Genomic DNA, 27,206 nt, shown 5'->3' with positions numbered 1-27,206 from the left:
GCCCCAGGGATCTGCCTGCTTCTATCTTCCCCACAATATTTTAATATCTATGCTTAGCAGGTAGCTCAAAAAATTCTGGAAAACTTTAGCATTGGCCCTTGTGAGCTGGGTGAGCCAGCTTACACACCATCACAGTGGCTTCTCTAAATCACAAGGTAGAAAGGCCTAGAATTCTAGACCCAACTAGGTTGGTGACCTTCAAACACACCCACCTGGGCAGGACAGCGCCCACCTGGGCAGGACAGCGCCAAACCCAGGGCCTTGGAGGAGTCCTGACCCTCCTTTTCTTCAGAGCAGCCCTTGGGGACCCTGCCCTTTATGGGGTCTCTCAGAGTTGGGCATACCATGTGATCCTTGGCCCCAGAGAGGACTCACATCACCCTGCTCTGAGTGACTCAGGGAAGAGGCTCTGGACAGCCTGGAACAAAGGGGATTGGGCAAGACTTATTTCTTCTTGGAGCTAAAAAGGAGGCTCAGATACTTTTCTACTGGTCCCGGTGCCTTTGAACTGCCTCCGATTGAGCAATCACACATATTTCCAAGAAGAAGAAAAAATGTTTTCAAGTGGACTTATTTTTGAAAAAAGAACTGCTGACATGAACAAGCTGGAAAGGAAACCTGGGGAGATATTTTGGCTTATTTCCTGCCATGATGTGGGAGGGGAAGCGGGCAGGAGATCTGGCCTGGCCTGACCATTCTTCAAAGGACCTGGAGTTCAGACATTCAGGGCTGGCTTAAGCTTCAATGAGCTTCAGTGGCATTTGCTTCAAGGGACTTCCTGAGTGTCAGGGCATGAGAGTGACCATGTCCATCCTGATGGGCACATGACATTGTGCCCCTGATTTGCCAGTGGTTGCAGACTGGACTGAACAAGTGGGTAGACAATTGCAGAATGCACAGCTGAGGCCTCCTCAAGGCAGCCCCAGGTCTGGGGCAGCAAAAGGACCAGGCTGTCCCACTTCTAGGATGTGCCATGCCAGAGGATGGCCACAGGCTTGGCCTATCTAGACATATTAATGAGTCACCTCTTTGGAGTCTTCTCACCAGGGTTCTGTCCGGGAAATGGGTCTAAAACATCTCTGCTCTCACCCACCCCCAAGAGAAGCAGGGAGCAGGCCCCTCTGGGACTCTTCAGCATTCTCACCATCGCTACGCCCCTTCCCCTGTCTCCCATGTTCCATCATCTTGGGGAAAGGAGAGTTATGTTTATTTGCGATGTTACCTTCCAATTTTCTTTTTTTTCTGCAATGGAGTGATGACGTTCAATCATGCAAAACACAAGAGAGGTTGCCATGTAAGAACCACAGAGAATAAGTTTCAGAGAACTTAAATTTGCTCAGCCACACAGTGAATAATCTTTTGTCTCTTAACTATTTCTAATTTGTACTCTGTGTTGATAGATCCTGCTTTTTTTTTTTTTTTTTGGTCTTTTTGAGACAGGGTCTCCCTGTAGCCCCAGCTGTCCTGGAACTCACTATGTAGACCAGGCTGGCCTTGAACTCATAGAGATCTGCCTGCCTCTGCCTCCCGGGTGCTGGGATTAAAGGCGTGCGCCATCACGCCTGGCAGATCCTGCTTTTTATTACATATCTCTAATTAAAAAAAATATATTATTTCATGTGTATAAGTGTATCGCCTACATGTGTATAAGTGCACCTGTATCATGCAATACCCACTGAGTCAGAGGGGGTGTTGGGTTCACCTGGAACTGGAGTTATGGAGGTTGTTAGCGGCCATGTGGGTGCTGGGAATCAAACCCAGGTCTTCTGAGGAGCAGCCAGTGCTCTTAACCACTGAGCCATTTCTCCAGTCCCAGTATCCCTAATTTTTTTATACAGCCTTTATATGATCTATTGCTCTTCCCTCCTTGTCTAGCCATAGACGCCAATGCCTAATAGTGTTCCTTGATTTGAATCTTTCTTTTTTTTCTTTTTGTGGAACTAAGGATTGAACTCAGGGCACCTTGCATGCTAGCCAAGCATTGTAGCACCAAGCTACAGGCCTGCCCATTTTCATACTTTTCATTTTGAGGCTGGGCCTCATTATGTTGCCCAAGTTCGCCTTAGACTCCTGCCATAGCCCAGGTAGACCTTTAGTCATCCGTTTTGACTTTGAGTCCTTTCCATGTCTGAGTCTGACAAGGCAGAGCCAGGCTTCTGTTCCCTATCTACACACACACACACACACACACACACACACACACACCCCACACACAAACACAAGACAAGGCACACACACACACACACACACACACACACACACACACACCCCACACACAAACACAAGACAAGGTGCATAGTAACGTGGGGGGAAGGCCCTGGGAGGGAGGCTCCAATGCCTGCAGCTCTTGTCTTGAGACACTCTCTCCCACTCCCTGACAGCCAGAATGCCCATCCCAGCCTCTCCCAATTTGGCCTGCTCTACTCTGAGCAGGGCTGACTCTCTAGAGACCTGTAAAAGTGACCAGTATGGCCAGAGAAAATTGGGCCCTAGTAAAGTGTCCCAGACACATCCTGTGAAGCTAGGATTCTGGGGGCCAGCCTCCCCAGTGCACAGTTAGACCACTGTCCTATGCTTCTGGACATTATGACCAGGGCAGGGTGCTGAGGGACCAAGTCCTGGGGAAGTGCCTTCCAGTGGCTGCCGTCCTTGCTCTACTGCCCATGAGGCTTTCTAACCAGCTCTACCGTCTCGGTCTACCCCACCCCCTACTCTCCCTAGTAACACAAATATACTTTCAGGAGATAGTTGGGGAGCCCACTGCCAGATGGGTGTATGTCCTCTACAGTCATGCATGTACCTACCCATGTGTTTGACCAGCCATGTGGCGGGTCCTCTTCCAGGAAGGCATCCACCTGTCCCTGTACATGGAAATCCTTTGGGACTCATTATGGCCACAGGGGTAGCAGAAACAACTGGGGCCTTGAAACCAGACAGACCTGGAACTGACCACAGCACAACTTGGGCCCACTCTGGCATACACCCACAATTGGCTGTGACACATGCCCACAGCTGACCACTGCACAGGCCCATAACTGACCATGGCATAGACCCTGGAATGATCACAGCACAGGCCCAGACTGACTCTGGCTTAGAGTCACGATGGGCCTTGGCATAGGAGAGGACTGACCATCGTACAGATCAGGATGCCCCAGCCCTGTGCCCCTCTCTCAGTTCAGTATGTTTGTAGAACAACTCTCAGTCATGATCCTGTAGCCAGCAGCTGCCAACCAACAGAGCGTGGGCATCACCAGCACTCACAGACCTTATCGTTTAGCTCCCATGATATCTGATGCTAGTATGTACAGGGGAGAGGTCCTGGCCCAACTGAGGCCCATGTGCTGATTCTGAGCCACCAGGATGAGTGGCCAAATATCGAGGCCGCGTTGGGGTTTTGAATATGATGGGGCTGGGAGAACTCAACTGCCTATCTGGAGCTGGGAAGGCTGGAAATTTCCAGAGGGCATGTTGTGTGCCAGCATGTTGCCTGAGTTTCTTAATGCAATCCTCATACCAATCCTTAAAGTTAGGCACTGTCATCTCTTTTTTTCTTTCTTTTACAAATGAGGAACCTGAGGTCAAGGAAGACGAAACCAGCCAGGCAGAGCCTAGTCCAAACTGGATCTGCTGAGCTCTTGAACTCTTACAGTACCTCTACTTAGCATACATGGGATGCAGGACACAGCTCGGCATTGACCAGGCCACAGAGGTCCTGCTCAGTGCCTTAAGCTCATCTTGGATGTCTGAAGACATTCCCCAAGGCCACCCTGGGTGAAGGCAGGGACAGAAGGGGCCTCTCTCCTATACACAGAGAGGAACTAGAGGCCATGCTGTCACAGTGAAGACACACTGGCTTGCCTTATGCTCCAGTCAGTCTCCAAACTTGGAGCCTAGAGGCAGGGGTTTATGAACCCATACTGCTCCTCCCCAGGTGTGGCCTTGGTCATGTCTCTGTCCCCCCTCAGCCTCAGCTCCCCATTTACAAGAGTGGGAGCAGGGAAACAGCCAAGAGATGTATATAGTCACCCCAAACAGTCTCCTGTCTCAGCCCTTAGTCCAGAGAAAGGCCAGATATCAATAGCAGCTTAATCACACTCACATTCTTTGAGTGCTAAATGAAAGCAAAAATTCCAAGCTGGAAGAACAAAACTCTCTCTTCTGAGGAGATGAGTCATGCCATTGAGGTCTGTGAGGCAGGCTTAACCCCCTGCTTCCTATCATGGCCTTTTGACTCTTCCCCTGACACCTAGATTAATGAAGCCAGTGAGAGCCATACTGCATGTGGGCCAGCCCATGCTCCCAGGACACTGTAGGTCAAGCAAGGGGTCTGATCATTTCTAGGCCAATCACAAGGCTCTGGAGCGCTAGAGAGTCAGGTAGATATGCTGGGAGTACCTGCCACTGCCGTTCCTGGGCAATGTCTCCAGGCCCCTGCTCATCTGTAAAATCAGACTGATTATGTTAACTATATCAGTACTTACATTGCCACCTCCCAGGGAGACTGAGAACACTGAGAGGTATCTCTGCAGAGACTGTTCAGTTCTTCCCCCTGACTCCTGATGATAACCTCGAGCTTGCTGGGACATAGCAAAACACAGCTCACAGGATTCTACAGCAGCTCTTCCTGGGGCAGAGCCCGGGTTCTGGACCTAAGTGTGGGACTTCCTGGTGTGGATGTTGGCTGAACAAGTCTATGGACAGTTGTGTGAACAGAAGAATCAGAAGCAAGGCCAATGGATGGGCTGATCCCTTGTGAATGAGCACATTTGCCATACCACACAGTGGGGGCATGCGGCCTCAAGTTGTGGGCTCCCTCTTTTCTGTAATCTCTGTGAGTGTGTATGGGTGGATGTTTATATGTGAGTACAGGTGCATGTGTGCCACAGCTCATGTTTGGACGTCAGAGGACAACCTTGGGTATCGGTCCTGTCTTTCACCTTATTTGATGCAGTGTTTCCTGTTTCTACCAGGTACTACAACAGGCTAGTTGGCCTGGAAGTTTCTTGGCAATCTCCTGTCTTCCCCTCCCATCCTGCCTTAGGAGCTCTGGGATGTTATAGATGCATACTACCACATTAAAAAAAATACTTTTATTTTTATGCCTGCATGCATGTAAGGGCACCTGTATCATGCAGTGCTCACGCAGGCCAGAAGAAGGCATCAGATCCTCTGGAACTGGAGTCACAGAGGATTGTTAGTCACCTTGTGGGTGCTGGGATTTGAACCTGGGTCTTCTGTAAGAGCAGCTAGTGCTCTTAACTGCTGAGCCATATCTCCACCCCCCACATTTAGCTTTATGTGGGTTCTGGGGATTTGAACACAGGTCCCCATGCTTGTGTGGCAAACACCTTCCCTCCTGAGCCATCTCCCCAGCATACAGGCCCCCCGTCTTTTCTCCTCAGAAGACTTCTGGCCTGATAACCAAAGGTTTGGTGTTACTGCCTCTCCTTTCCTCTGGGAGTTCATACCCTGGTTCTCCCTTCCTAAGAGGGGACCTGCACAAGGCTATTTGGCTGTACCCTAGCAGAATTCACGAGAGTGAAAGAGAAGATGATAGCCTTGAGACTCAGACTAGGCCAGAATATAATCCTTGACCTGCCAGTTACTAGCTGGATGATTTTGAACAAATTGCTGAGTCTCTCTGAGCCCTAGTTCTTTATTGTATTAAATGAAAGTAATAAAACTATCCTCAAAGAGTTGAGGGTAGAGTTCAGTGGCAGAGTGCTTGCCTCCCATGTGCAAGGCCTTGGGTTCAACCTCTAGGACTGTATAGAAACAAAATAAACAACTTCATAGAGGTTAAGTAGAAAGGTAGCACTTAATATTATGTAGTAGTGTCTGATTCTCCATAGGGCACCTGATGTGTGAATGCAAAGGCTTATTAGTTTGCTCTCTTTCATGAAGTAGGTAAAATATGTAAGGATGATTTTGGAACTTTTAACCTTTTCATTTATACAAATGATTGGATAGTTATCCCAGCAGAGGCTCTTGGGTAGTTTACCCCAGGTACAAAGGTAACTGAACACTGCCTTGTTTCTCCTCCCCATGCCTCAGTTTCCCTTACTCTAAAATGGGCCAGGTTCTGTTTAACCACTGGTCAGAAGCCTAATGAGTAGGGTTAAAAGTGTTGATGACTGGTTCTTAGCACCACAGGGTCTAACTCTTTTCTGACCCAACTAGAGAGGCAGTGGGAAGGACCCGGAAGTGGGTTGAGAAGGAGCAGCCGGGAGACAAACATGACTCAGTGTTCTCTCCTTTTATGGGCCGCTGCTCCAGATCGCTGTCTTGGAGGTTGTATTCCAAACTCTGCTGTCATGGATGTGAGGTCCATGTGCCCACGAGCCCCTGCAGAACCCCAGATGTTACCCTGGGGGTGGGACTTGGCCTTTACCTTGCTATTTTAAGCAGCAAGTTTATAGTGATGGATGGGAAAGCAAATGGGGCCTGAGCATCATGGGAATGGCTTGCAGCAGGGCTGCTGGGGCTCCCCCAACCCCCATCAGCGTGGGCTCCATTTTGTCATCTGTCGGCCTGCATCCAGTGTCCATCCTGGTGCAGCCAACATCTCAGGGTTCATCTGACTTCATTCAAGATGGTTTTGTTTCTGACCTAGGACTGGTGAAGGTCTGTCACGAAACGAGAGGGAGGTAAGGAAGGGAAGTAGAGGGTTAGAAAATGGGATATTTCTGATGGGTTTTTTATAATACCAGGATTCCTGAATGAACTCTGGGCTGGGAACAACAGCCTGTGACTGATTGCTTGTGACTAGGTATAGTCCAGGACTCCAGAGTTGGAAAAGGCTCCTGAAGTGGTTGGGAATCCCATGACCCCTTGCATCAGCCTGTATTGGAAGTCTCCCAGGAACAGGAAACTCAGGAGCTTGAAGAGGCAGTTTCATCTTCAGCTGGCTCCAGCCACTTGAAGCTTCCTTTGCTTCCTTCATTTGACCGTTAAGTCCCTGGTCCTACACCTGTTCTTTGGGGACAACAGAACTACACAAATACCATTTAGAGATCTGAGAAGAGATTGTCTTCCCCCTGAAGCTTCTCTGGTCCAGGCTAAAGAATTGAGTTCTTAATCCAAGCACTTGGGAGGTGGAGACAGGAGGCTTGGGAGTTCAAGACTAGCCTCGATTATATAATGAGTTCAAGGTCAGCCTGGGCTGCATCAGATCCTGTCTTAAACCACTGGAAAGAAAAAAAGATTATTCAGTGCATTAATGGCTTAGTTGAGGTGAGATTTCCAAAATGACCAGCAGGGGCCGCCCCAACTCTTCCAGAGTTGTGTGGGGATACCTGACAAAAGCCAAGATGGCGCCCAACTTGACAATTTCTCAATTAAAGGCCTCTAAGTTCTCTAAACACAAATCAACCACCATTTTTTGATGGGTTTTTTGAATATTCACAATGAATGAGACACCTTACCTGCCTCTGGGAGCCAGGTCAGTGTCAGGTACCAGCCTGGCTTGTAGCAGTGTGGTTTGGGGGTCTTCTCAGGTCCTCACTGTGGGGTAGGAAGGATACCTCATGCCATGGGAACAGCAGAATTTTCTGGCTTTTCCTGTAGCTCATGTAGTCAGCAGCCACTCACCAAGACCTGGGACACAGTGGTTATTCAGTTAGTGGTATTGCCCTCTAGAGGGAAGAATCAGGCCACAAAAACCAGGAAAGACTGTGTGGCATAGTAGGAAGAGGCCTGGCCTCCAACCAGGAAGATCTGGGTGCAAATGTTTAGTTCTTTGTGTGACTCAGGGTAAGTAGCTTCCACCCTCGTAGTGTGTCCCCTCATCTATAGAATGAGATTGGCGACACCTATGTCAGAAGTCATCATGAGGAGTCAGTTAGATAATTGTAGCCGCTCAGCCATTTGGAGCACAATAGATGGTATACACATGCCGATCTGATCCCAACGAAATGTCCTCCCTTAGCCATGGCTCTGAGGAGCTGAAGCACTTCTTCTGTAATAGCTGTGTTTACTGTAAGGACCAAATTAGATGCAAAAGGTCACCTCTGCCTGTGTAAACAAAGCCAAGAGCAGGAGGCAAAGCAGTTCCGAATGCCCAATCCCAGCCTTGCCTCTCCTGACCTCCGGCGTTGATGCAAACCCAAGCAGCTTGTCTGTGGCTCTTGGCTCCTGAAAATGGAACCCAGCTTGGGGCAGGGATGGGAAGGAATTTGACTTGTCATTTTGGCATCTCCCCAGCCTGCGGAGCCCAAGCCTCTTGGAGCATCTTTGGGGCTGACACAGCGGAGGTTCCGGGCACGCACGGCCACTCCAGCCAGAGGGCTGCCATGCCCCACATTCCCGAGGATGAGGAGCCCCCTGGAGAGCCACAGGCAGCCCAGAGCCCTGCCAGCCAAGTAAGTGCCCCCTCCTGCCCGTGGCTAGCCTGGCTGGGGGCCAAGCCAAGGAACCCTGGGCTGAGGCCACAGCTCTTAAGCTGGCCACAGGGCACATTGACAGCCATGAAGCTGCAGTGGGTGCTGGGGAAGGTATGTGGCGTCCGCTCTCAGGGTAGGATGTGCTACTATGAGTTCATTTAAGTGACTAGGGTCCTATGAATGCTGGGTGTGGAACCTTCTAGACTGTGTATGACTGTGGCTTTATGAGAAGTCAAACCACCTTGGCCTAGAATGTTCCCTTCTACACTGGAGAAAGATGTAGAAGAGACAGAGTAGTGGGCACAGTCAAAGGCAGCTTTGGATGATTATGCTTAAAATGAAGATTAAAATTACACAATAAAGGATGGGAAAAGGTTTCAGTCAAATTTTATTACAAAACAGGGAATGACAAAAATAAGTTCATTAAGTGGGTGTCATTGAGGCAGGCATGGTGGCTTGTGATCTCAGCTTTCAGGCAATGGAGGCAGATGGAAACTGAGTTCCAGGCCAGCCTTGGCTACAGAGTGAGACCTTACCTAAAAATAAACAACCTGCTTCTCTCAAAATAAACAAAAGCAATAACAAAAAGGTATCATTGAGGTCTTATATGCAAATAGAATTATGAAAACAAGTCATTTTTATCTATACATATTATAAAGTATAGGTTATATGTTAATTTTCAGGTTGAACATAGGATCAGTGTTGGTTTTGATGTTGATGTGTATATATTTACTTTATTTGTGGGTGCATATGTGTGTGTAGTATATGCATATGTGTGTTCATGTGTGTGATTACACACATGTTTGGAGCCCAGAGGTTGATGCTGGGTGTCTTCTTCTAGTGCTTTCCATCTTATTTTTTGAGATAGAGCCTCTCACTGAACTGGAACTCACCAGTTCAGTAAGACTACCAACCAGCAAGCCCCAGGGATCCTCCTATCGCTGCTCTCCCGGTGCTAGGATTATAAATGCACTGTGTGCCTGGCTTTTTTTATGTGAGTGCTGAGGGTTTAAACTCAGGCCCTCATGTTTGCATGAGAGATACTTTACTGTTTAAGCCATTTTATAATCTATTTTTTTAAATATCAGCAAAATAATGTGTTCACACAATATCACGTTCTTCATTTTTATTTATTTTTATGTGTATAAATATTTTGCCTGTATTTATGTATGTGTATACATGTCATGTAATGCCCATGGAGGCCAGAAGAGGGCGTCGGATAACCTGGAACTGGAGATGGTTATTAATCACCATGTGGGTCCTGGGAACTGAACCAGGGTCCTTTGAAAGAGCAACCAGTACTCTTAACTGCTAAGCCATCTCTCCAGCCCCTCTACTTATTTTATTTTATTTTATTATTTTATTTTATTTTATTTTATTTTATTTTATTTTATAGTGCCTTCATTAAGAGACTGTTTAAAATGTAAGGGCTACACCCAATTCCTCAAGATACTCCAGTTATTCCCTTTTGAACCATCTTGCCATCATCCTTAGTTTTTCTTTACCTGCTAACTAGCCCAGCTCCACCTCACCATCCTGGCTTAAAGACCTTGCATAAAGATGATATTATTTTCTTTAACTTGAACTTTGCAGTTGGTTTGCACTGAACTTGTACCATCTTCTTGTCTCTACTGTGGTCCACACTGCCTGAGCTAGATGGAATAGACTTACTAAGCAAGAGAAGAATGTGAGTGAGCATCGCTTTTCCAGATGGGCAGATGCCTAGTGAATGTTTCCATGTTATGACTTTTTTTTTTTTTTCCTTGCATATCATGACTGTGGGAACCAAGAGAGCAAATATTTAGCCATGACTAGCCCCTTGTATCTTCATATCCCAAGTTCACGGCTTTGAGATATTACAAACTTGGCAGCCTTAGACGTGGGGGATGTCTTTTCCTTGAATGTCTAAACAACAGTGAGCCCACTCCCTCTCCCCCATCCAAGGTTAAGGAACACCTACAACTGACCAGGGGCATCATGGACCATGGGGGTGCTTTCAAGGCTGCCAAGTTCTGGAAGCTTGTGGAATAAGAAGTCCACTCTGGCTACTCCCAGATCCCCTGGCCATGGCTTTCCTGGACTCTGTCTCTCCTGGACTCCTCTCACAATGGCCATCCCTGACTTCCACTTCATTAGCAAACATCACATCCTAGACTCAGATTCTCATGCAAAATCTAGCTTCCAAGTCTTGGGCAATTCCCCAAGACAGTTACCCCAAGAATAAAAGCATTTTTATTCCTAAAATAATAATAACAAAAGATCAGCAGAGCGTGGCAGTGCACGCCATCAATCTCAGCACTCAGAAGGCAGAGGCAGGTGTACCTCTGTGAGTTTGAGGCCAGCCTGATCTACATAATGAGTTCCAGGCAAGCTGGGGCTACAATGTGACCCTGTCTGGACACAAAAACCAAAAACCAAAACAAACAAAAGATCAGCAAAGCTACAACTTCATCCCCAGAGAACACAGACTGTGTACAGAGTTCCATTCTTCCTACATCTATTCCTCTTTAATTAAAAGTGTTTCATGAGCAGCAGACCTCAATCTTATCTAAAGGAATACTGACAACTGATTACCGCTAGATGAGGAACAGTTGACCTTCCTAAAACAAAGACTTCTAGATAGGCTGACTAGATTCACCAGATGGACAAGTAGTGGGGAACAGCTGGGGTGCCGACAACACAGCAGACAGTAGCAGGGATATCAGAGTATAAGGGCTCTAGTGGGGGGAGGGAGGCTATGGGAGGGTGCCATGTGGGAAGTGGGTGTATAGTCGAATAAAATGGTTTGGGATGTTCTGTGTGATACACACACACACACACAAAAAAAAAAACCAACAATTTTTTTTAATGTATTATATTTGAGGAGGAAGCATGGAAATTTACATCATGCTAATTAGTAGAGGTGATAAACATTACAATTGAAATCTACCCGATGACTTCATAGGCATACACAGGCTCCAGGATCCAAGTGCAACCGATTATGACTAGTAATAATCAGATACATACAGATTAGAGATGCATTTGCCAACATCTTAGTGTTAGTAGCAAAAACAATGAGTCTTTCTGCAAGGAACAATATATTCTAAAATGAAATGGAGATCTTTTTTAAAGGTTAAAAACTCATTCAATTTTATGTCTTACAGGGCTTATACTGAGTTCAATATTGTATAACTATATTAATTCAACTGTGAACCTAGAAACTTACAGCAACTTGTGAAAGAGATGTACTCTTGCTCTGGAGTGTGTTACTGAATATGTTAAAGCTGTAATGAAATGCTTCTTCTAATCATGTAGTTATTAAAAATTAAAAAAAAAAAGTGTTTCCAAGGACTGAAGAGATGACTCAGTGGTTAAGAGCTCACAGTGCTCTTACAGAGGACCCGAGTTCAGTTCTTAGCACCCATTTTGGGTGTATCACAACCGCCTATAACTTCAGCTCCAGGGGGATCTGATGCCACGGGCATCTGCACTTACACACACACACACACACACACACACACACACACACACACACACACACACACACACACACACACACACACACACACACACACACACACACACACGCACACACACACAGATACACATAATTAAAAAGAAAAAGAAAAATTTTTAAAAATAGTGCTTGCAAACTATATCCTCACAAGACAGCAAAAGCTACTGCCCTTCTAACCTTTGTGGCTTCCAGCTGCTTGGAGGTATAGCTGCATCAGGGTGAGGTCAAAGTGAAGATAAACTTTTCAGTGCATCAGGGGGAGTCAACTGGTGGCAGAGTCAAGGGTAATACCTTTGACTGGCCGGTAGGGGCCCCAAATGCCAATTCTCCACAAACTACACCTGCCTGTGATCTGGAGTCAGAACCAATTTCTACATAATAATGAGGTCGGCTCTGAAGGTTCTTCAAGTGCTGGACTTGTGGGAACCTGAGGCTGTCCCAGGTAGGTTTGTAAACTCTGATGGCTCAAGCATTGCAAGAGCCAAGAGAGGAAAAAGACATGAGGGACTCAAGCCAACTGGGACCCAGGAGGCCCAGGTTCATCAGAGAAGACAGAGCACAGGGTTTAAAAGTATATAGCCTCTGAGGCCAGGCATAGTGGCACACTCCTTTAATCCCAGCATTTGGGAGGCAGAGGCAGGCAGATCTCTGAGTTCGAGGCCAGCCTGGTCTATATAGTGAGTTCCAGGCCAGCTGGGGCTGCAGGGAGACCCTGTGTAAACATAAATAAATAAATAAATAAATAAATAAATAAATAAATAAATAAATAAATAAATAAATAAATGAGTATATGGCCCCTGTAGTCAGACCACACTGCCTTTGAATCCCAGCATCTCCACATCCTGGCCTAGAAGCCAAGTCTGTTATATTTCTCATGCCTGTGTTACCTGGGGCAAGCATTAGCCACTGCCTCCTGCCTGGTTGAGCCCAGCCCTGAGGACTGAAGGACTTCTGGGGCAGTTTAGACCCCCAAACAGAAGGTCCACATGAGATTCAACACTCATTTACTCTCTGGCCTTACTGTCAGGCTCTAGGCCTCATTGGAAGCCTAAAGATCATGTCTGTAAAGAATTTCTGCCTCCATAGGATCTACCCCACAACCCACATTGAGCTTCTGAGGCAGCTTGGCCTCGGGGGATGGGTCAGGTCTCCCAAGCCAGTTGGAGCCTTCAGGGGCAGAGGCAGTACTCCCTAGGAGTCACGGAAGCCAGGCAGCCAGGAAAGCGGGGCTGGTGCAGGTTCAGCCGGAAGTCCTGGTTCTGTGTGAATTCCCATTCTGCCAAGAAGGCAAGGAACAGAGCATTCCTCTGCGTTTACAGCTCCCTGGGGCCCAGCCCTAGTTTTAGATGCTCCCCCCATCCCCCATTTCCCATCATTTGGCCTGAGTGCTAGATGAGTCCTCACAACAAAACACAAAAGCGGGAGGGCTAGATTGTTCTCTCCTCTACCACCCCGAATTGGAAGCTATAATAGGTCACCACAGTGAAGCCAAGAAATGGTTCTGTAGTGTGTTCTCAGCAGTGTTTGCTGTGTTCTCTGGGGCCTGGGCATGGGGAAGGACACAGAGCTTGTCGCCAAAGTGCTCTGGCTGAATAGAAACTGCCAGGTCTCATGCCTGGGACCTTCAGGGACCACAGAATGACAGACCATCAGAGCTGGGAGGATCCCAGATCACATCTGTCCTAGTTTTCTTTCTATTGCTGTGAAAAACACATGACCAAAAGCAACTTGGGAGATGAAAGGGTCTCTTTCATCTTATACCTCCACATAACTGTCAGTCATGGAGGGAAGTCAAGACAGGAATTCAAGGCACGAACCTGGACTGTGGAGGAATGCTCTCTCTCGCTTGCTCAGCTAGTTTTCTTATGCAGCCCAGGTCCACCTGCCTAGGGATGATACCGCTCATAGTGGGCTGGGCCCTCCAACATCACTCATCAATCAAGATGAAAATTCCCCACAGATATGGCTACAGGCCAATCCAAATGGAGGTAGTTCTTCAATTGAGGTTCTTTATTCCCAACTGACAATAAAGTTAACCAGGATAACATCCAGGGTCCTCCTGGACAGGCAAAGCCCCAAACCAGTGGCTTCAAGAACTTGTGTCCATCAGATCTGCTGAATGGAGGGGCGGGACTTAGAAATCTGATGGAATATTTTCATGATCAGAAAAGAAGCTTATCATCCACCAGGAATCCTGGGCCATGATTGGTGGCTCTGTCCTGGACCAGCTAGGGTCTTCTCTCATGATCCCGCCCATCCTGCTGTCCATATCAGCCAGCAGCAGGGAGATCCTGCAGAGGCAGGAGACAGTTTCTAGATCTTTCCAGAATCTCCCTTCCTTAGTTTCATGTCTTTGAGCCTTTGACAGTGTTCAGAGCCTCTTCTACCTTTTCAGGATGCATGCCAGCCTGTCCCTTGGTCACTAAGCACCCAAGATGCAATGTGACCAAGTCATCAGTGATTTTCTGAGCTGTGGCCAGCAGCCATTTAGGAAGCTGACTCATTAGGACAGCATGACATCCTCAGAGGTGCCTAGCACACCTGGGGTGCAGGAACTCCTGTCAACTGTAAGAGCCTGGTTTCCACCTGATCACGCCTTCTTGTTCTCTGGGAGTTTCTAGAAGCCCCCAGGAGCAGGTTAGTGTGAGCTCCTGCGTAGACTTTCTACTTTTTCATCATCAGCTCAGGCATTCCCAACTGCCACCTCTCCCTGCCCCATCTCTATTGCTCATAAAGCCATTTAGTAATAATACCCAGCTGGGCTATTCTATTATATTAGCACATTCAACTTTTAGTCCACTTTACAAGGGAGGATTAAATGTCCATTTTATAGTTGAGGAAATTGAGGCACGGATAATTTAACTAACTTCCTTTGAGACCATGGAGCTCACAAAGGGCAGGTCCAGGATTTGACCTCTGGCAGTCTGGCCTAGAAGACCATGTTCTGGTCTGCACCTGCCACTGAGCACAGTTGACTTTGCCTCTGGGCTTTCTGTGAGAACTATGGGGCCTGGGTGCCTGCAGAAGTCTGTTCTGTTATTTCCAAGGCACTACAGCTTATGGCAGTGGGTCTCCCCAAACTCCTTCTGTCCTATCCCCTCATTGTACAAGCCCAGGTCACACATCCTACCAAGACACTTGTGTTTTACTCATTCTCCTTCAGTCAGATGATAAAAGAGCATAATGCAGTTCCTTGGCTCCTAAAGACACAGACCACCAGAGTAGGCCTGACTTGGGCCACAGACCTGTGGCTCTCCGGGTCTTCCCCAAGCTGCAGCTCTGTGATGTTTTAGATAGACATTGCTGTCCTGTCAACAGCAGCTCCTGTGGCTTAAGATCTGTGACACTCAGCTATCTAGTGGTGTCACTTCCCTCCCCTCCCCCCAGTTTTTAACTAACTGAAATGAGGTGGGGTGGGCTCTGGAGAAGCAGCCCTCTGTGTGTGGCCCTGTGATGGTTAACCTTGATTGTCAACTTGTAGGGATTTAGAACCGCTTAGAAGTGTGTTTCACTGAGGTTGGAAGATCCACCTTGAACGTAGGTGGCGCCATCCCGTGGGCTAGGGTCCCAGACTGAATGAATGGAGAAAGCTAGGGGAGCAGCAGCATCCATCTCTCTCTGCTTCCCGATTATAGGTGCAGTGTGACCAGCTGCATCATAATCCTGCCACCATACCTTCTCCGCCATGACGGACTGTACCCTTGACCATGAGCCAAAATAAGCCCTTCCTTCCTTAAGTTGCTTTTGTCAGCTTTTTTGCTACAGCAGAGACAAAAGTAACTAATGATAGACCCCAGAGAGGTGACCTGCTTGGGAGCCCTTGGAGCTTCTCACCATTAAGGCGTCAGGATCTTCCTCTTTGGGCTCAGAATAGAAGACCTCAGTAAGTGCCACCACAACAATCAGAGGTTGGTGTCAACTTAAGTCCTGTCCTTAGCCTTGCTCAGTGGGGGCTCAGAACCCATCACATTGTTCAGTCCTCTTGGCAGAGGAGATGACAAAGCAGCCCTCCCTAAGCAGACAGAGCATTCTAGAAGGGACAGAGAATGCTTCTGGGTCCTAGGCACACAGGTCCTAGGCACACAGGTGTAAGTGGCATGGCAGAGCACTTCGGCTTCACGGTCCAGGGTGCAACCCTGGATAATTTCTTCATCATGCCTGTTTTCTCATCTATAAGCCAAGGTCCACAGTAACAGCTTCCAACAACAGCTACCCTTTTAGGAGCACTTACTATGTATAGGCATATGCTAGGCTCACTGTATACATCATCCCATTTAATTCTCAGAAAGCCCTTGTGAAGTTGGTACTGCTGTTAGTCCCATTAATAAATGAAGAATCTAAGCACAGGAGAAAAAAGAATGTGAACTAGGTAACTCACTAAATAAGTGGTTAGGATTAAATTCAAAGACAGGCAACTTGACCGGAAGAGTATCAGTCAGAAAAGTGGAAGCTTAGAGCAGAGAACAGCTCTTACCCAAATAACAAAGAGAAAAGAAACAAACACAGGGGCTCCTGGTATCTAAGACTAAGCCCTTCACACTCATCATCACACTGTACTCCTGACATTCCTCTAAGGGAGCAATGACTAAACCCATTTTCCAGAAAACCAGGAACCAAAGGTCATGCCAGTTACCCAAAGACATATATAAAGGAGCTTGCAGAGCTTGTGTCTTACAGATAAAAGCTGAAAACATGGAGTGACAGTCTATTGTTTTTCTTCTTACCTCTCTATGAACAACAGAATTTGAGTACAGGAAATGGATGACTATTCACTTCTGGGTGGTAGACACTGCCTAAATCCAGACACAAGGCATGTTTACTCAAGAAGTGTTTATTGAGTTTGTATTATAAATGTTGAGCATTCACCCACCAAGCCCTGCTCCCAAGGAGCTCATGTATCCAGGAGAATTTGCAGGTGAATGTCCATCCTATCTCATCTAATTTGATATGTTCCCCATGCTTTCCTCTATCAGGAACCAGGGTCTCCTTGTTCTGTGCTCTCTCTGGATAATCACAGTCTCAGCACTCCACTGCGTAACGTGATGGCCAGTTTCTCTCCCTATCTCACCTCTCTGAGCTGCCCAGGCTCTATCTTCACTGGCCAGCAGACAGGTTCTATGTACACCTACCTGGAGACTCTTCCCCACTAGAGGAAAAAGGTTTAGGTTTAAAAAGGAAAAAGGTTTAGGACCCGTCTTTTCCTGTCCTTTCCTGTTGCTATAGTAAAATACCCCAACAAAAACAACTAAAGGGAAGGAGGGTTTATTTTAGCTCACAGTTATGGTCCATCATGAATGAGAGGTCAGAGTGCCAGGAGCTTGAAGTGGCTGGTCACATCACGTCAGAAGAGAGTAAGGATTACATGCATGCCAGTGCTCAGCTCGCTTTTTTCACTCTTATACAGTCTAGGATCCCCCTCTAGGGAATGGTCCCACCTACAATTAAGATGGCTCTTCCCACATCAATGAACATAATCAAGATAATCCTTCACAGACATTCTCAGAGGCTGATCGCCCAGGTGATTCTAAATGACGCCAAGTTGACAATTAATACTAACCATCACAAAAGCCAAACAACCAATCCTCTGTCAGGAATGAGATGGAGATGAACTCGATGGTACATATAAAACACGTGTAACTCTGTAAAGACTGTGTAGAGCAGGGACATCTCTCACAATTACCCTCATACCATCTTCCTGAAAGCCAGCACTGCCATGCACATTCAGCACACAGTACCTTCACAGTGCCAGGAGACAGGCAGGGTTGGTTTACAGGTATGAACACCTCGGCAAGTTAAGTACACTTTCACCACCAGAACCTGAAGGAAGTACTTGAACACTCCATCTGGAATTTTGAATTGGTCTTCCTTGAGATCATTTCTTTGCTGTGTTATAGTTAGCCTTCCGTATCTGTGACTAAAATACCTGAGAGACTAACTTAAAGATAGGATTTATTTTCATCTCATGGTTTTAGAGGTTTTAGCCTGTGAGCTCTTGTCCCTGTTGTTTTGGGGCTCATGGTGAGGCAGAATATCACAGCAGGGTGTATGTGGTGGAACAGCACAGCTCACCTCATGATGGACAGGAAGCAGAAAGCTTAACAGGAAGTGGGTGGGGACAAGGAATATTTGTCCAGGCCATGTACTAAGTCACCTACTTCCTCCAGTTAGGTTCTGCTCCCTAAAGTTTGCAGCATCCTTCCAAACAGTACCAGCAGCTGGGGACCCAGGCTTCAACCTATGAACCTATGGGAGATATTTCATATTTGAACCATAACATCCATTTGCCTCATCACATCCTTTTAAGAATGACCTCAGTTAAGATCTAAACAAAATGTCTTCAAATAAGCTACCAGTAAAGCATTAGGATCTGGTGTAGGAGATAATGGAAATGTTGGGTACTTGCTATGTGGTCTCATCCCTTTAAGGATATGTCATCTCCTCCTTAGAGATGAAGACACTGAACCTGAGATACTATGTATTTGTCAAAGGTCACATAGTGGTGCCACAGTTAAATGCAGATTCAAACTGAAGTTTCCCTGCTTAGATGCTCCTGTCTTCCTTGCCTCTTTCTGCCAGTATCCTGAGCACTAGAGGCCTCAGGTGTTGGGAGCAGATACCAATGCCCCATCCTCTTTGGTGAGATGGAGAGAAAGTTTGGGAAGAAAGAGATTGTCAGAGCACAGGAGCTATGAGACTAGCTGTGGGAGTGCCTCAATCAAAGTAGAACATGTTTCAGAAATGATGGTTACTTCCAGGATTGCATATCACAATGGTTTGTCCTTGATTCCTATTGTGAGTGATGGAGTGGCTCATCCTATTTCTGTCTCCCCTGTTAAACTGCATGTGAGCTACCTGGGCTCAGAGGTCATATATTTTTAAAAAATACTTTATTATTTTATGTGTGTGAATGTACTGTCTGCATGTATGTAAGTGCACCCATGTCATGCAATGCCTGTGAGGTCAGAAGAAGGTATAGGATTTCCCTGGAACTGGAATTATGAATGGTTGTTAGCAGCCATGTGGGTGCTGGGAATCAAACCTGGGTCCTCTTCAAGAGCAGCCAGTGCCCTTAACCACTGAGCCATTTCTCTAGCCAGCAGGGGCGGGGGGAGGGGTCATATATTTTGCATGTGTATCTTTACTATTAGCATAGACCTAGCATGTTGTGGGAGCTTAGGGAAGGAAGGAGAGAGGGAGAGAAAAAGGGAGGAAGGAAGGAAAGAAGGTAGGTTGGCTGACTGCATGATTGGATGGCTGGTTAGATGGATGGATGATTGAATAGATGGATGGATGAGTGGAAGACTGGATACACTGATGGATAGATGATTGGATGGATGGATGCATGGTTGATTGGATGGATGAAATAATGGATGGATGGATGAATCAGTGAATGATTGGATGGGTGAATGGATAGATGGATAGATGATTGTATGTATGTATGTATGTATGTATGTGTGTATGGATGGATGGATGATTGGATGGATGATTAGATGTATGGATAAATGGATGGATGGATGGTTGTTTGACAGGTTGGGCAAATGAATGGTTAGATTGAAGGAAAGAAGACATAGAAGAAGGAATAACCCCAGGAAGGGAGGATAGAAGATGGCGATGGATGATTGGTTGACTGAGTGACAGTCTACAGAATACAGCCCACACCACTGTGCACCCCTCCACACTCCAGAAGCATGGTAGCCCGAGACTAAGAACAGGGCTGGGGAGATAGGGAGACTCTGGTGACTATGGATCGCTGACTTCTGGGAACTGAGTGGGCATTGATAGAGGTAAGGTGGGTCCTGGGCACATGGGAGCATACACTAGGGAGTGAGCCTTCAGGATTGGTGGGGGAGCACAGTAAGCACTCTTCATGCTTCACAGGGAGGAACCACATGCCCAGCAAAAGTCCTTCCCTTCTCTCCCATGGCCTTAGGGTTTGACACTGGAATCATTATTTTCTTGCAAGTCCCCTGAGAGTGCTTTTATTTTGTCCTAAGAGCGCGAACTCCCGTCCCAAGGGAGTCCCTGCCTGCCTTCCAGGCTGTAACAGAAAAACAGTGGATACAGCCAAACAGTATGCACCAGCCTCCCACCCTGTTGTCCTCTTCATCCACTCTGTTTATCTTTAAAGCCAGTAGGGAAATGGAGAAGTATTAGCTCCATTTAATGTTTGCAAACATTCAGAGAATGAAGCTTCTGGCTGGAGGTCCCTCAACTAGAGTTCTAGTGCAAGACCATCCAGCTTCTCACCTGCCCTCACTGATCCAGCAGGATCCTTGACCTGCTGTTATTCAACAACGTGGCAGCAGCCACACTCCCCACACCTGCCTGGGCTAGACATGGGGCTACTCCTACAGTGAGGAGGCCAGGCCTAGTCATGTGATATTAGGGATTTGAAGCTAATATTCCCATCTATGACACCAGACTATATTTATCCCTGTGTTCAGGAGCTTAGGAAACTGTTGTGCGTTCCTGGGAATTTATGAGTGAAATAAACATTTAAATGTTTCTATAAGATTTATTGGAGAGGAACAAAAGATCTGCTGATTATAATTGGGTGAACATGTTGGAGGTGGCCCAGCCCCACAGGGCTTGGATGACCCCAGGAAAGGGAGATGGATTTCTAGTAAGGCAGGGTGCACAGACCAGGAAGTGGGGCAACAAGCCAATGACAGCTCTGCCCTGACTGACTTCCCTCCTGCTGTGGGTTTAGCCTCATGCTGGATTTAGGGCTTCCTGGAGGAAGAGGCATTCCCAGGAGGAAGTGTGCAGCTAGGCTGAGGGAAACCAGGGGAGGTGTTACCAAAGACAAGGTAACAGCTGGAAAAGCAGTGTGGACAGCAGAAAGGACACTGCCTGTGTTTAAAGTCACCTTCAGCATTTATGAGCTGTGATCTGTGAGGCAAGGCGATGGTCAAGGAGGGGTCAGAGTCTGAAGAGGGGAGAGAAAAGGCATGGATCGGTGATCCACTGAACACTGATTTTCTTCTCACATCCCTTTCAGGATTTCAGGAGAGTGGCAGGAATTATCACTCCCAACGTGTAGATGACATATTAGTTTGCATCTCTGTTGCCTTGATAAACACCATGACTGAAAAGCATCTTGGGGAGGAAAGGATTTATTTCACTTTACAGCTTATAGACCATCCTGAAGGGAAGCTAAGGCAGGAGCTCAAGGCAGGAACTTGGAGTAGAAAGTGAAGCAGAGACCACAGAGGAGCGCTGCTCACTGACTTGTGTGCATCCAGGCTCATATCTGCTACCCTTCTTATACATCCCAGACCCACTTAACCAGAGATGGCACCACTCACAGTGGGCTGGGCCTGTCTACATCCATTAGCAATTAGGAAAATACTTCACAGACAAGGCCATAGGCCAATCTGATCTGAACAGTTCTTCAGTAGAGATTCCCTCTTCCCAGGTGACTCTATTTGCATCAAGAAGACAAGAACTAACCATAACAATAGGTGTTCTGAGGTTTGTTTGTAAATTGCTGGGTTAAGTGAGTAAAACTGAGGTTTGGGACAAGGCCAACACCAAGAGGTCTGAGGTGCTGTCCCTTTGCTCTGTGTCTGTGACCCACATGGATGAGGCAGCTACTGTTTGAGAAAAAGTTGGCGAGAGAGGAGGTGGTGAAGCCAGGTGAAGGTGACCTCGAGGAATAGGAGTCACTGACCACTGGGGCTTGTGTGGCTGGATATCCCAGGAGAGGTGGCTTGTTGGCTCAGCGACCAGAAGGGCTAATTAGATTCCTTAAGTGACTCCTATTTTAGCTCCAAATGGTTGACCAGACCCAGAACCAAGAACATCGGTTTCCTAGAAACCAAATTCCAAAGTGATCAACTCAATTCTGAAGGTAATACCAAGTCCTTACTATGTGCCAGGGGCTGTTTTGTGGGCTTTCGTTTTAGGGCTGAGAGATTTGGTGAATGAAAATAGTTACATTCTCACAGTACTGGAGCATACATATCCTAAAAATCTGTTTGTTGTTTGTATGAAACTCAAGTATAATTGAGAAATAATCCTATTTCTATATTAACCTATTTAATTTTAAAAGATTTTTAGGTGTGTGTGCGTGCATGTGTGTGTGTGTGTGTGTGTGTGTGTGTGTGTGTGTACATGTGAGTGCATGTGTGTGAGTGCAGGTGCCTGTAGAGGTCAGAAGAGGATGCCAGATCCCCTGGAATTGGAGTTACAGGTGGTTGTGAGCCACTGGATGTGAGTGCTGGGAACCAAACTTGGATTCTTTGGAAGAGCAACAAGCACTCTTAAGCCCTGAGCCATCTGTCCAGCCCCCCTCAACCTGTCTAAGTTTTATAGATACTCTGTGAGATAGCTATTGAATAGATGAAGTAAACAAGACACAGAGAGGCAAGGTTACTTGTTCAAGCTCATGCAAGGTAAGACGGAAGTTGTAGTGTACCATGGTGACCCCTGAGTCTGATGCACTTGACGTCCCCAAGCCAGTAGCTTGCTGGGTTGATTCTATGTGCAGTAGTACCTTTTGCCAGGACTAAACTTTCTGAGGGGCCGTCTTCTGTTAGAAGCTCAGAGTGGAAGAAAGGCTGGGTATTTGTACTGCACTAAGCCTGGCAGAATTCACCCGAGTGGAGCCCTGGAAATGTCCCCTATTCTCTCTCATGGATTCCTGTCTCTCCAGTCTCTCTAGAGTAAAAAACCAGTCTGCACATCCCAGGAACTTTCCCACAAATACAGCTGTTGTAGTTTGCTTTCTATTCTTGCAACAAAAACACTGCCCAAATCCAACTTCTAGAGGAATTGCATCTTACTCTTCCAAGTGACAGTCCATCACTGAGGGAAGCCAAGGCAGGAATTTAAGCAGGGCAGGAACCTGGAGGCAGGAGCTGAAGCACAGACCACAGAGGAATACTGCTTACTGGCTTGCTCACTTGTCCTGTGCTCAGCCTGCTTTCTGTTTAAGAAAAAGTTGGTGAGAGAGGAGGTGGTGGAGCCAAGAAAAGGTGACCTTGAGGATGCCTTCTCAGGGGTAGCATCACCCACAATGAGCTGGGCCATCCCACATTACTCAGTGATCAAGAAAACGCCTTACAGACACACCCACAGGCCAGCCTAAGAGCAGAAATTCCCAAACTGAGGTGCCCTCTTCCCAGGTGGGTCGTTGAAAGCTAAAGCTATCCAGTACAACAGCTTTATAGAAAGCCAGAAGTTTCCACAACCTGCCCAAACATTCTGTGAGTTAATGAAAGAACACTTTGATTTTATTGCTTATATATTTTGACCACAATAACAGGAAAGAGTGAAGACCCTTCCAGAATGTTCATCAGGGGATTAGAGGGTTTCCACCTGATAGCATCGGTCCCCTTGAGCTCTGAGCAGCTTGGGACTGTTCACGGTGATTACGTGTGTGGCACTCATCACCTCTGGCTTGGTTCTGTTTATCAGGATGGGCACCCGCTCTTCTACTCCCTGGCCAAGTAAGGGTGGGTGCCTATCATCCTTTGAAAGTCCCAAAAGGCAGAGAAAACTCCAACCAGCATCACTCCAGTGCCTAGAAGGCCACTGACCTCATAGGTGTCAGCGGGGGGCAGAATTGGTTGTAGGGAACAGGTCTTACAACTTCCCAACCCATCTGCCAGTGGGAGGCATCTCAGGCCTGCCTGGTTCACCTTTGTCTCCCCAGTCAAGGCATAGACCCACAAGGGGCATTAGGACAGTATGCACAGTTGATAAGTGGAGCTGCAGGGGGTGGGAGGATGGTTGGGGGGGTTAAATGGATGAATTGATGATGGACTTGGGAAAGAGAGCTATGAATAGATGGATTAATGGATGGATGGGGAGAAAGATATGAAGAGTGAAATGAATGGACTGAAGGATGTATTAGTCACTTTTCTGTTGCTGTGATAGAAACACTGACCCAAGCTATTTATAGAAGGAAGAATTTATTTGAGCTTATGGCTCCAGGGAAATTACAGTCCGTCATGGCAGGGAGGCATGGTGGCTGGAGGTGGCTGGAGCAAGAGCAGCAGAAATGAAACTCTCACATCATCACGCAGGCACAGGAAGCAAGAGAGCGACTGGAGATCTGGCAAGGCTTAAGAACTCTCTAAGCACACCCCCAGTGACGTGCTTCCTCCAGGCTAGCCACACCTTCTAAAACCTCCCAAAACAATGCCATCATCTGGGGACAAAATATCCAAACACTTGGAGCCTATGGGGGACATTTTCATTCAGACTATCACAATGGATATATGGAAGAATGGGGGAGGTAGAGAGACAGGAATAGATGACTAGATGGATGAGGGAGAAATAAAGAGGGAGAGAGAATGGGTGAGTGGATGGATGGATAGGGAGATAGAAAGAGATGATGAATGAAGGGATAGATAAGAGAGACAGAAAGATGAATGGAATGTATGAATTAATTAATGGATGAGGAAAGAGATGAATGGGGACAGAGATGAATGGATTAATGAATTGGCTGATGGATGGAAGGGGAAGATATATATAGAGGGGATGGATGAATGGATAGATTAGTAGATGGATAAGGGGAAAATGAAGGGGGAAAGAGAGGGATGGATTGATAGATGAATGGGAGAGATAGAGGCAAATAAACAGATGAATGAGAGATAGATGGATGAGTGGATGGGTTGGTGGATGGATGGGAAGGTATAGCAGGATGGATGAATGGATGGATGGATGGATGGATGGATGGATGGATGGATGCGGGGTTAGAAAGAGATGGATAATGGATGAATATGGGAGGAAATGGATGAATAAATGGGGAAAGAAAATGGCAGGTGGATATGGATGGATAGATGGATGTATGAATGGAGACAGACTGGTGGAGTTATAAACAGGTAGCTGGAGAGGATTTGGGTGGGAAGGGTAAACGAGTGAGTGAGGAATGTGTGCTGTGAGGAGGTTATAGGAGAGAGAAAAGGGAGAGCAGAGGTGAGGATGGGGATCCAGATTCATTCTCTTTTCATGTCCTTGGAGAGGTGAGAGTTGAGAATCAAGCTCCTTTCTGCTTTCTCTTCTTTTTGTCTATTTTGAATAGTTCTTTAAACCAGTGCTTCTCAGAGGCCAGCCCCACAGGGATCACAGCTCCACTGGGTTCAGGTCAATTTCTCTTCAGACCCAAACCATAGATGGTCAGAAGGAGCAAGTGTTTCTTTTTATCTGCGATGGATATTTATATTTATCGCATTGTTCTTTTAGTGCTCTCAGGTTTCTATATCTGATATCTTATTTTTGGTTATTTCCAGTTGTTTTGGAAATAGAGTGTCAGTAAATTAAAATACCTTTTCTTCTTACTTACAAGATTGATATATTAAACTCTTGGGATGGACGCGGACTCCATCACTACCATCCCAACTATTTTTTTTAGAACATGACATGATTGGCCCATCCCATTCCTTTAAAGACCTGCTACCCACCTGCACAAGTGCATGCTGGTAATTTGTGAACTATCCACCACACAGGTGGCAACACACATTTCTTCTTGCTTACCAGAGGATTCATACAAGAGAGGCTCTGGGGAGGGCAACATGAAACAGGCAATGTTCAGAGGTCAAATGTTGAGATAAAATCCCATGCACACGTGAGAACAACTAAATTTTTTATTGGCTTTCCTACGGTAGGAGTTACTTATGAGTTATCAAGATGATATGAGTTAGGGAGATTCTAAACACAAACCTCCTGTGCTTCAGAAAGGCAGCTCAGGCTAGCCACTCAAGATGGTCATAACAGAAGCCTTCAGGTCCATGGGCATGAATAATTCAAGCATGACATTAGAATTCTCAGACCAAGGGTTTCTATGCAGAAATGTGGACTTGGACTTTAAGATTTGTTTTCAAGAAAGGCAGGAACTGAGACCCGTGTGCAAATTCTTCCAATGACTCTCGTTGACAGGTAATTTGAAAACTTACAAATGTGGGCTGAGGAGATAGCTCAGTCAGTAAAATGCCTGCCACAGAAGCATGAGGACGTGGATTTGCATCCCCAGCACCCCATAAGAAGCTGGGCATGAGCTGTGCATGGTGGCACACACCTTTAATCCCAGCACTTGGGAGGCAGAGGCAGATGGAGCTCTATGAATTGAGAGCAGCCTAGTTTATATATCAAGTTTCAGGCCACCTGGGGCTACAATGAGACCCTGTCTCAAAACAAACAAACCCAAACAAACAAACAAACAAACAAACAAAGCTGGGTGTGGTGTCACACACCTGTAGTCCTAGTACTGGAGAGGCAGAGGCAGGAGGATCCCCAGGCGTCACCTGTCAGCCAATGTAGCTGAAAGAGACCCTGTCTCAAAAATAAGGTGGAGAGTGGTAGAGGAAGACACCTGACATCAGCCTTTGACCTCCACATGTTCATGCACAGGCGAGTGCACCCATACACACACATGTACACATATGCATAGACACACACACACACACACACACACACACAAGAAAAATGTAGAGCAATTGAGGAAGACACTTGATATCAACTTCCAGCTGCCATCATATGCATGTGTACACACGTGAGCACACATGAATACACACAGATTTATAAACACTAATCCCAGCAGAATGGCTTAGGGATCTCTACATCTCTGGGTTCAGCGTCCGTGCTGCAAAGGATGCTCCATCCTGAGCTGGCATGACCTTGAGGAGGAGCCCCCGGAAAAGTCCATCCCTTCCCACTCCTATTCATTCTCAAGACCCCAGTTCAAATGCCTACTCTGATGTCTTGTTTCCCTAATTGCAGAGTTTTTGTTTCTTCCCTCTGCATTTTCCCCCATGTGGTACATCAGTTAGTGCCTTGTATTTGTTACAAATGTGCTCCTTTTCTGTATCTCTTGCTTGACTGTGAGCCCTTGAGCCCTTCTCTTACATTACAAGATACTACAGGCACATGGTGGAAACCCAGAAGTGTTTGTTGGATAATAGAGAAAGAAATAGTGACAATAAAATGGTCACTTTCTGAAAACCTCCATCATGCACTAAGTGCTTTATCAGTATTATTTTTAATCTTTACATCAACCTTGCCAGTTGAGTTTAGGGTCAGGGGCTGGAGAGATGGTTCAGTAGTTAAGGGTGCTTGTTGCTCTTCCAGATGATCTGAGTTGGGTTCCCAGCACCCACTTTGGGAGGCTCACAACCACCTGTAACTCCAGCTCCAAGGAGTCTGATGTCTCCCTCTGTCCTCTATGGGCACTCATGTACATGTGGCATACACACATACACAAAATAATAAAAATAAATTTAAAAAATTATTTATTTATTATTCTTATTTTATGTGTACAAGTGTATTGCCTGCATGTATGTGAGTGCACCCATGTCGTGCAATGCCACAGAGGTCAGAAGAAG

At 46.6% G+C, this 27,206-nt stretch overlaps 1 protein-coding gene across 7 annotated transcripts in view; it reads left to right on the top strand.

Annotated features, from left to right (window-relative positions):
• The window catches only part of Mrvi1 (murine retrovirus integration site 1 homolog), a 168,794-nt gene that overhangs the window by 43,156 nt on the left and 98,432 nt on the right, over positions 1-27,206 (top strand). For 5 of the 7 annotated variants that reach the window (XM_017803290.2, XM_017803289.2, XM_017803288.2 and 2 more), the window contains exon 1: positions 8,097-8,360. In XM_017803290.2, coding sequence (XP_017658779.1) covers positions 8,097-8,360 — 264 coding nt within the window. Of the gene's footprint in view, positions 1-8,096; positions 8,361-27,206 lie in introns of those variants that run through there. The other 2 variants (XM_017803291.2, XM_017803292.2) reach the window with 1 other exon arrangement.

The sequence above is a fragment of the Nannospalax galili genome, unplaced genomic scaffold (assembly GCF_000622305.1).
Source record: "Nannospalax galili isolate Female #2095 unplaced genomic scaffold, S.galili_v1.0 scaffold44, whole genome shotgun sequence".
Lineage (NCBI taxonomy): Eukaryota > Metazoa > Chordata > Mammalia > Rodentia > Spalacidae > Nannospalax > Nannospalax galili.
Note: the sequence above shows the minus strand (reverse complement) of the source record. Positions and strands in the feature narration are given on the sequence as shown.